This window comes from Octodon degus, unplaced genomic scaffold (genome assembly GCF_000260255.1).
Source record: "Octodon degus isolate 3935 unplaced genomic scaffold, OctDeg1.0 scaffold00163, whole genome shotgun sequence".
Classification (NCBI taxonomy): Eukaryota; Metazoa; Chordata; class Mammalia; order Rodentia; family Octodontidae; genus Octodon; species Octodon degus.
The window spans coordinates 5,210,825-5,221,525 of NW_004524739.1; the positions used below are offsets into that span (position 1 = coordinate 5,210,825).

A 10,701-nucleotide genomic window follows, 5' to 3' on the forward strand; every position below is an offset into this window, starting at 1 on the left:
CGTTGCCTCACACACAGCTTGGTAGATATTTGTTGAATTCCTGAGCCCCTCTGGCTTTCCTCTCCTGTCTTCACCACCATCCCTGTCTTGGGAGGGCAAAGGTAAGTATGAACAAAAAATCAGCCTCAAGGGCCGATACAACCAGGAGATGAGAGCAAGGCTTTCTGGCATCGCTGAGAGCTGCTCCAGCAGCACCCAGAGAGTGGCTGGAAGAGGTGCAGGCAGCCTGTCATCCCTGCGACCAACCTGTGCCACCATCCTCATGGGAGAGGTAGGCGGCGAGGAGAGGTGGGGCCGGACGCTGCCGGGGACCTCTGCACACATTAGGCGTGCCCTGAATGCGCGGTGGCGGGGAACATAAATGTTGAATGAACGCGGACCTTATGAATGAACGGGTGGACGCATGAATGGAGGTAGGATGCAAGCGTGAAGTGACAGGCGAGGAGGATGAGCTCGTCCCACCCTCCTCTGGGTCTCAGGCTGGGAGACCTGGAGCCCAGACCGGGCTGGGGCTTCCCTCCCCAGAGCGCGCAGTTCTGTGAAGCCCGCGCCGAGCCACCGCCCGCACTGAAGCCAGGGCTTGCGCCCAGCCGGGGACTCAGGCAGCGGCGCCTCGGGAGGGGGCTGCTTGGCCCTCTCCCCAACCCCGCGCTCAGGGGCCCAGCCTTTCCCAGAGGAAGGCGAAGTTCCGGGCGCATGGTCGAGGGACCAGCAGCTGAAAACGCCCAGGTTCCGAAGCCAACAGGTGCGGGGTGTGGGGGGACCCCTGGGCTAGGGCTCAGGGTTCCGAAGGACCTGTGGCGGGGGGGGGGAGGAGGGGGGCCGACTCTTGCGGGTGGGTAACCTGGATGCTGGGAGGCTGGGTCATCATCCGACTCTGCTCACCTCCAGGCAGGCTCCTGCGGAACCCCAAGCGCTCTTGCTCACCCTCCGCAGTTCCCCGCAGCCTCCAGGTGCAGGGAGGTCCCGGCGAGGAAGCCGGCCGGCCGAACCCCACGGGATGCAGAATCCCCTCCCTCACCCCCACGGGTCTCCAGGGACCATTAACCCTACTACACACGTCCGGGGTCGTCCCTGCCCAGCCCCGGAGAAGGAGGGGTTTTAGGCAGGAGGGAGGCGCCGGGAGCGAGGCCGGATTTATGAATGGAGAGCGGCCTGCACACCCACCTAGCGACCCCTGGCGGCCACAGGGGAGCATCGCGGCCCGGGGCTGGGAGCAGGGCCTAGCTGTGCACCCAAGCACCCCGCAGGGTGGGATATGGGGGGCGGAGGAGAGCAGCCAGGGGGGTGGTCACTACCGTCTCCCTGCATCTTTTCTGGACATTTGTGCGTGCACCCACAGGGCAGGGTCTGGTGGGCGGGACCTTGGTCTCTAACACCTGCCTTGATCCTTTTTTTCTGACCAAAAATAATCCTATGAATGCACACAAAAAGAATGTTTGCAATCGGAACAGCTTTTCCCAAATCTGTAGTGTTTGGTGGATTCCATCAGGTTTGGCTTAGTCGCTCTGTGACCTGGAGCAAGGGGCACAACCTCTCCTCATCCGCAGAGCAGGGCTCGATAATGGTACAGGCAGCGTCTGTAAGGCCAGCCTCCTGTGCCAGCACTCAGCACAGGTTAGAGCACGTTGCTCCTCGCCGTGCCCCTGGAAGGTAGGTACCGTTGGACTGCACTGGATGGCGAAATGGAGGGTGAAGGGGATGAGGTAACCGACACCCGAGCAATCCGTGTGGAATTCGGCCGTAACCCAGGTCCACAGCTGAGAACTAGGAGGCCGTCCACATTCAAAGCTCCAGGCACCATCCCTAATGTTTCCTTCCTCCTTCCAGGAGCTTTAGGCTGAGACCCCAAAAGCCTGGGTGCAAGTTGAGGACTGGACCAGACTCCCCCATCCCCGCAGAGTCCAGGATGCCCCTCGGCTGCAGAGGCTCCTGATCTCATGGAGCCCTCGACCACCTCAGGGGCCCAGCCTGGGGTCCCCACTGGCAGTGGGGAGCCATCCCCCATGCCTCCAGACTACGAAGACGAGCTTCTGCGCTATCTGTGGCGTGACTATCTGTACCCGAAGCAGTATGAGTGGGTTCTCATCGCAGCCTATGTGGTCGTGTTCCTTATAGCCCTGGTGGGCAACACCCTGGGTAGGTCTGCTTCTTGTGCTGTGGTACTGAGGGCTCCCCTAGGGACTGGAGGGGCTCCTGGGCCTGTAAAGATCAGGGGACTCCCAGGCTGGGTGTGAACTGGAGTGGGCATGGCTTTGCCGCTGGTTTCTTCCTCTCTCCCCCATGGCTCAGTCTGCCTGGCAGTGTGGCGAAACCACCACATGAGGACGGTCACCAACTACTTCATTGTCAACCTGTCCCTGGCTGATGTGCTGGTAACGGCCATCTGCTTGCCCGCCAGCCTGCTGGTGGATATCACTGAGTCCTGGCTCTTCGGCCATACCCTCTGCAAGATCATCCCCTACCTTCAGGTGAGCTCTGTGGGCACCACTCACCGATGCCCATACATCACACTTTTCCAAAGCAGCCCACCGCTTTATGTAGGTCTTGTTGGCCCTCAGGCTTGCCTGTCAGACAGATCACAGTGGCTCAGCATCCCTGCAGAGTCATCCCTACTGCCGGCAAGGGCAGGCCGTGTACACACACACACACAGTCACCTGAGCACATGGGCGCACAGAAGAGAGAGGGACAAGCCTACAGTGACACAGACACTAACAGTGGACCTGCTTCCTGACCCCTGGGGGACCAGATGTGTGTAGGCCACCCCTGGAGGCCATGCCTCCTACACTGCTGGCCCACACTCATCTCTGCCTCCCAGAATGAGAACTTTTTCTCAACCTCTTGAGGAAATGGTGGCTTTCTCGGGTGAAAGAAGTCCCTCTTGGGTTTCCCAATCTTTTGAGGCTTTCTGCTCGGCTGATTAGCTGTGGTGATCTTAAGCATGAAGACAAAGAGAATTTTGTGCCTCAGGCTCCTCATCTATAACATAGCACCCATCTGATGGGTTGTTGTGTGGATCAGGAGAACAGTGTATGTCACACAGCAAGTTCCATAAGTATAAATAAAAATTTACAATAGGGGGACACCTGTCCTGTGCCAGATCTCTCATTCAACATTTTTCATACATGAGTTTATTAAGTGTCACCAGTATCCTGCCAGGTAGGTGGTATATTCCCATTCTACAGATGAGGCTCAGAGATTTGTGACTTCCCAGATGACTCTAGTAAGTGGCAGACTCAAGATTTGTACTCTACCGAGTAGCTCTGAGCAGTGCCCCCAACCCCAGACAACTACCCCTCATGCCTCTAATGTTGTATTTCCGTGAGGCAGGCCGTATCGGTGTCAGTGGCAGTGCTGACACTCAGCTTCATCGCCCTGGACCGCTGGTATGCCATCTGCCACCCACTGCTGTTCAAGAGCACTGCCCGGCGTGCCCGAGGCTCCATCCTGGGCATCTGGGCCGTGTCACTGGCTGTCATGGTGCCCCAGGCTGCTGTCATGGAATGTAGCAGTGTGCTGCCCGAGCTAGCCAACCGCACCCGGCTCTTCTCTGTGTGCGACGAACACTGGGCAGGTAATGGTGCGCATCTATCAGGGGACCTCTAGTATGGGTATTCCTAGCTGCTGGAGGGTCCCTCTAAAATGGACTCTGCCATGGTGCCCACATGGGATGGAGCTTCCCCAAGCCTTTCTTTGGCCCTGGTTGGGACACGGTGGCATCACTCTCAGGACAGGATGGGGCTCTGAGATTGGCTGATCCTTATGTCTCTCGGCTCCTCCAGATGAACTCTACCCCAAGATCTACCACAGTTGCTTCTTCATCGTCACCTACTTGGCCCCGCTCGGCCTCATGGCCATGGCCTATTTCCAGATCTTCCGCAAGCTCTGGGGCCGCCAGGTGAGGCCCACTCTGGTAGCACTGGCTGGGCAGGGAGGGGTGGGGCCACCAGTCTAAGGGAGCAGACATGCCTCTGCCTTCGGAACACACCCTCTGGCTGCAGCCAGCGGTGGCCAGGCCTAGGGACATGGGCTCTCAAGACCCAAAAGGGCACAAGAGTGACCAACATCCTTCTAGTTCAGTAGCTGCCATTTATTGTGCCACTTGGCCCAAATGATCTTGCAGCCTCTTTGCTACCACATCTTATTCCCCCACTTAATAGGTAATAGAGACCCTGAAGAGCACTGAAAGGCCCCCCAAAGCACTCACATAGTGAGTACAGAATCAGAGATAAAAACCTAGCTCCATGCGGTTCCAATGCTTACATGTAGCACCACCACCACAATAACAGCAGCTTCACGTTGCTTGCCCAATCAGGCTTTGCATCCAGTGTCTACAAGGGTCTAACAAGAGAGGTAGAATTACCCCGTCGCAGTGCTGAGCAGGAGCAGCCCTCCTGCCAAGGCCAGTGAGGGTGGAGCCTGCCAGTTCCAGGGCTGACTCCTGTGCTCCTCTACAAGTGGGTTTCATGGGGAGAGGGATGTTCGGAGACCTCAGCACAAGCCAGAGTAAGACTGGGTCAGCACCCGGCAGTGAGAATGCGCAGGCCAGAGTGTGCTCAAGTTCGGATGTCACCTTCCATACCCAGTACTCACACACACTCAGGCCATGCAGGAGTGGGTGGGGAGATGGTTAGATCCAGGCTTTGCCATGCGGGCATGCCTGGGTCCACCACACCCTGCCGTCTGCTCCTCCCAGCCTCTTAGGCCTGCCTGTAGGGCAAAGACACTGTCCTCCTCATGTGACAGAAAGGAACCCAAGGCTTGGAAGGCCACATGGCTCATGGTTGTCAAAGCCAACTCCAGACTTTGTTTCCTGCACTCCAGCCCATCGCCCTCTGTTGTGGGGTGATTTGCGTTCCCATGGTGACGGCAGGACTGGGGGCTTCAAGGATGCCTGTGGCTGCTCCAGGAGCTCCGTATCACCCAGGTTTATGGACGTGGACCCAGGCAGGGACTCATGCTCTGAGGCCCAGAGCCATCCTGCTGCCCTCATTGTCCCTAGGCCAGTCCTCCTCACAGTCTGACACAGGCCAGACAGAGGCACGACTCAGCCCACCCCAAAGACAGAGCTGGAGGTTAAGGAAGATAAGTGCCCGGGGCCTTGCCAAGGGTCCCCAACTGAGGCTCCTGGCGGCAAAGGGCTACTAAGACCTTTCCAAAAGCATGCTGTAGGTGGTTTCACAGTGAGCCAATAATGGAGAATGCGGCTGTAATCATGGAGCCCTGTCCTGCCCTGGTGTGTGATGCCACCCCAAGTCTGGCAAGCTTGTCTTTATCATAAGCACCAAGTTTGTCCTATTGCTAGAGTTTATTCTGTTGCTCACCTCCACCCTGCTCCATGGTCCAGCCTGGAGCCGCCCCCAGCAAGAGAGAATGGCCCTTCCCAGGAGCCGTACCAGCCCTGCTGTGTCTGTGTCTGCCGGACAGATCCCCGGCACCACCTCAGCCCTGGTACGGAACTGGAAGCGGCCCTCAGACCAGCTGGAGGAGCAGGGCCAGGGCCCCAGCACCGAGCCCCAGCCCCGGGCCCGCGCTTTTCTGGCTGAGGTGAAGCAGATGCGAGCTCGGAGGAAGACGGCCAAGATGCTGATGGTGGTGCTGCTGGTCTTCGCCCTCTGCTACCTGCCAATCAGCGTCCTCAATGTCCTCAAGAGGTGAGAGTACAGAGAGAGGAGGTGGGGGGAAGAATTGTGGGGCTGATGAAGGAACTCTTTGCTCCCTCACTTCTGCACTGTGTGACGGGGGTAAGCTGCTGCTCTCTGAGCTCTGTTCCTCATCGCCTCAACCCCTAAATGGACTGTGGGTCCTAGGCACCACTGTCATCAAGTCGCAGGGTGAACAGGTGCACAAGGCAGACAAAGGTGCAGCCTTGACCGAAGCTACTCTCCACTGTGAGAGAAAGAAAGTAGAAAAATCCATGTGTGGTACTGGACAGCCATAGTTGCTGGGAAAGAAGGTAAAATAGGGAAAGAGGCTAGAGAGGGATAGAAGTGGGGAATTGTTGTTTTGGATATAATAGTCATTTTTAAAGGTCCTTGGAGGAAATGCCACTTGGGCAGAGACTGGGAGTAAGGGCACGTGCCTAGAGAGGTCTGGAAAGACAGCAGTCTAGGCAGAGGGACACAGGAGCACGGCAGATGAAGGGCCCTGGGGGCTGAGGAAGGAGTATGGATGGTTGTACAGGAGAGTCTAGGTTTGTGCATGGCTGTGCCCTGGTATGTGACCTTGAACATGTCACCTTTCTTCTCTGAGCCTCAGTTTCCCTAACTGAAAGGCAGATGATGTCTACGACTCCCCATGTTGCTGTGAGGATGCATGAGGAGGTGGATGAGGGCCCAGGGGAATGGACGATGGCAGACACAGCCTGGTGCCTGTCCCTAGTCATACTGTATTGAGGTTGCAAAACTGTAGGGAAGACCCAGAGCTGGGCAAGGGCCATGCAGTGGGCAGATGTGGGTAGTGGCAACCCTGAAGATCTATGAGGACCACCCCACAAACACTCCATTCCTGACTATCCTCTCCCCTCATGCTAGGGTGTTTGGGATGTTCCGCCAAGCCAGTGACCGAGAAGCTGTCTACGCCTGCTTCACCTTCTCCCACTGGCTGGTGTACGCCAACAGCGCTGCCAACCCCATCATCTACAACTTCCTCAGTGGTGAGTGGGCTGAGCAGGAAGAGTGAATAAGAGTGGCTTCTGGAACAAGCCTCATCCCAATCCAGGGCCCAGTACAGGAGGATTTACCTGCTCTCTCCTGGGCATGGAACCCTGATCCAAGGGGCAGAGTTCTAACAGTGGCCAGCACCCAGGATAGCACAGCAGACTGAGCACTAGTGAGCAAATGGAAGAGCAGGGGCAGGGCTGTAGCAGTCCATCTTCCCAGAGGAAGCCAGGCCAGGAGATGAGGGGGTCAGGAGCCCCTGCCTGAGGGCATGACTGCATAATCCAGTAGTCAGAAAAAACAGCATCAACAGCAGTCGTCCGGTGAATGAGACCAGACGTGGTGGCACGCGCCTGTAATCCCAGTGCTTGGGAGGCTGAAAACAGGAGAATCACTACTAGTCTTATCTATGTAGTGAGATCCTGTAGACCCTGTACTAAAGACAAAAACAAAACAAAACCCAGCAGTGGCAGTCCAGGTATACAAAAGGGGTTCTGCTGCCCAGATACACACATTGCCAGGATGGCCAGAATCTTGGGGGCTACTCCTGGATCCACCCCAAGCAACAACCCTCTGACTCTTCCCGCTGGAAGACCCACCCTGTTGGACCCCGCTCCTGCCATGGGCTTCCTGAGCTCCTACAGCTCCCACCTCTCCCCGCTAGTCTCAGGCAGGGAATGGCCTGGCCCTCCAGGCTTGATTCAACAGGATTCACAAGACCTCAGACCCGAGGCTCCTGAAGAGATGGGAGCTCAACAGTAAAATCCTCACTGCAGCTCAAGAATTACTTCCCTGGACTCCAGCTCAGAGACCAGGAGAGGAAAGGGCAAGTGCCTTCCTGATGTCTTTAGCTGATCTGCACTTACTGAGCACCTACTGTGTGCATTGCCTTATGCTGAGCACCAGAGATGCCTGATCAGGGAGGGTTAGGTGTCCAAAACACCTCCGTTCCCCAGCTAATCATGGGCTCTGTAGGGCGGTGTGCAGTGCTCCCTTCTCTCTCTTCATTTTTCAAAGAAGGTTTTTGGCTGGTGGAGCTAGGCAAGCTGTTCTATCTCTGTGAAGCAAGGACAACGCACTACAGCCTCTCAGGGTGCGGGGATGCTCAGGGTGCCCGGCACAGTGTGACTGCCACATGCAAAGGCCGGTTGCCATCTCATCTCACAGGCCAGAACTGGGGAAAGCCTAGCAACAGAGCCCTGAGCCCTCTCCACATATGCATGAGCGGGGCAGAGGTGACCTGAGGCTCCTGAGCCAGACGCCACGTCTTAAGTCAGGCTCTAAGCCAGAGTGCAGTCAAGGAATCAGATGACAATTGCATTTTTGCTCAGGAACAGGCTGGGGCCTCTGTCTCACTCTCCCTGGCAGAGCTGAGGCTGCCCTAGGGCTCTCCATCCCAGCTCTACCCTCTCTCCCTGCCCCTCGCAGGCAGCTAGGCTGGAGCAGTGTGGGTGTCACTTGGGCTCAAGGCCCCTTCCCATTGCATTTGTATCCTTATGGCTGTGGCTTTTGTCTCCCAACCAAGGCAAATTCCGGGAGCAGTTTAAGGCTGCCTTCTCCTGCTGCCTGCCTGGCATGGGTCCCTGCAGCTCTCTGAAGGACGCCAGTTCCCGCTCCTCTACCAGTCACAAGTCCCTGTCTTTGCAGAGCCGTTGCTCTGTCTCCAAAGTCTCCGAGCATGTGGTACTCACCAGTGTCACCACGGTGCTGCCCTGAGCCCGAGGGCCACCCTGGAGGGTCTGGGACAAGCAGCTGATTCCTGCCTGTGCCGCTTCTCTGGCTCCTGGGATCTCCCCTTGGAAAGGCTGCTGGCTGCAGTGAAAGGCTGATGCTCCAGTGCTGATTTTGCTGCCTGTGTGACTGAGCAAGTGATTCTCCCCTCTGAGCTTATGTCCTCTAAGCAGGGTGGATGTGAAGCTTAAGCATGCCCAAGGAAGTGGAAAGCTCTTTGTAAACTGTGAAGTGCTGTGGATATGGTTACTAGTGTACTTCTCTTGCTTGGCCATACCTGACAGTACTGCCTGCCCTCTTCATCTTCAATGTTGGCCTTCCTCCCAAAGACCCTTCTCCTTCCTGCCAATTATAGACCCTCCCTGGCATCTGCCATAAAGGTCCCCGCAGCATTTCCATCTGGCTCAGAGGCTCCCTAATGCCCAAGGCTGCACTTGGCCAGTTGCCCTGATGCCTGTGTGAACTAAGCTGGGCCCAGCCCTCCAGTGAGGCCACACGCACAGCCCAGCCTCACCAGGCTCTGAGTGCACGCACAATAGGTTGGACCCTGTTGGCTTTGCGTTGTGATAAAACACTCTCCACACAGTCATTCAGCATGGAGGCCAGCAGCCCAAAGCAATCGTAATTAAAAGCCTGGTACTGAATGTTCCCTTTCCTTGTCATTACACAAAATCTGTGCTGCTCAGGTTAGGAGAAGGTGGGGCAGCTGGGGGAAGGCAAGACAAGAAGGTACTGGAATGCTATTATCTGCACACCTCCCCTGCCCCAGCCCACTCGGACGTGGCCAGGCCTCAGAGTGCACAGTGCTGCTCCTCTGGTGCCAAGCCCCTGATGCCCACAATGACCTTTGACACACCGCCTGCTCCCAGCCCAGTACCCTCTAACAAGGGGATAGGGTGGGCAGGCAGCAGGTGAACGGACTTGCTGTTCCCTCACCTTCTCGGAAATCAGGGCTTCTTTATTCTCTGTGAACTCATAGGATAAAAAGGAAAAGCTATAGACTTGGCCAGACGTGCTCCAGCTGCCACCGAGATGATTATAGGGCTGCCAGAGGCCCTGATCCTCATTGGCAGAGCAGGACATGAGCACGCTCTGAAGTGCTGCTCTGCTGGGAGGCGCAGCAGACATCTGGCCCGGGGCAGCTCAGCCATGCACACCACCAGGTCAGCTTAAGTTGATTAGTGGAGCCACGGGCTCCCTGACCTCAGCTGTCGAGAAGCAGAGTGGGCCGTGGGGTCCAACCCAGGGGTGCCTAGGCATGGCTCGTCTTAGGCACCCCACTTTACCCAGAACAGGCGGATGGTGTGCTGTATATCATCTTCCCATGAGTCACCAGCACGGCCCTAGCTCAAAGGGGACAGTGCAGTTACTGCCAGGAGGGACAGGCTATCTGCTCTTCTGTGCTCCCACTGGCCTTGGGATGCAGAGCTGTTTGCAGAGCTCATAGGCAGGTCTAAAGGAGAAGCATGCAGAACAAGGCATGAGGACTGGGCCCTCAGCCCAGAGCCAACCATCCTGCATGGATCTACCCAGGTCTTGAGTTCTTCCACCAAGGTGGAGACAGTGAATGACACCATCCTGAAGATGGGTTTCGGAGCTGAAAGTGTATCTCTGGGGTAAAGCAGCTGTCTTGCATGTGCAAGGTCTGAGACTGATTCCCCAGTACCATGTAAAAATTAAGCAAAGGGGGTTTCAGGGCACAGTCAGCAGGAACAGACAACAGGAGCCTCCGCTAATGGCTACAGGTCTGCCCGATGGTTATGCAGTTAGACCCAGCAGCATGACGGGCTTTATGCTTCCATGTGGGCAATGTAGGCACCCAGTAAGCAGCAGCTGAAGAGCCCAGGGCTATACAGCCTTGGGGAGCACTTGGGAACATGGGGGTAGGGATGGGGGGTAGGTAGCAAGCCACACTACCCAGAAGACTGGCATACAGGAAGGGTCATGTGGCCCTAAAGAGAAAACCAGAGTCAACAGCTAGGGTTGCCAAGGTGACAGGATTTAGAATCCACACCAGGAAGGAGTTTCTACCAGTTAAAGAGGAAACGAGCTAGCTGGTGAGGCCCTGAGCCTTTTTGTCATTGAAGTCTTGCAAGGAGAAGCTGGACTCCCAGGGTGTGCTGGGAGGGGATATTGGCTGTAGATGGGGCCTGGCCTCTGAGAACTAGATCCCATCTAATTCTGGATTCCAGTGGCACAGCTGTACAAAGGAGGAGGCTAAACTGGCAGAGCCTGACTTCCCTGCTGGGCCTTGCAGGCTCACTAAACAGTTGTAGCTGCTCCTTGCACTGCAGGGAGCAGAGGCCTCAA

The 10,701-nt window shown here is 56.6% G+C and overlaps 1 protein-coding gene across 1 annotated transcript; it reads left to right on the top strand.

The window, feature by feature from the left end:
* The first annotated feature begins 1,811 nt into the window (after positions 1–1,811).
* Positions 1,812–9,035, top strand: Hcrtr1 (hypocretin receptor 1). The gene is made up of 7 exons (XM_004642927.2): positions 1,812–2,139; positions 2,293–2,471; positions 3,332–3,575; positions 3,784–3,899; positions 5,429–5,655; positions 6,535–6,656; positions 8,186–9,035. The coding sequence occupies exons 1-7, from the start codon at positions 1,941–1,943 to the stop codon at positions 8,374–8,376; spliced, it is 1,278 nt and encodes a 425-aa protein (XP_004642984.1). The 5' UTR covers positions 1,812–1,940; the 3' UTR covers positions 8,377–9,035.
* Positions 9,036–10,701: the final 1,666 nt, after the last annotated feature.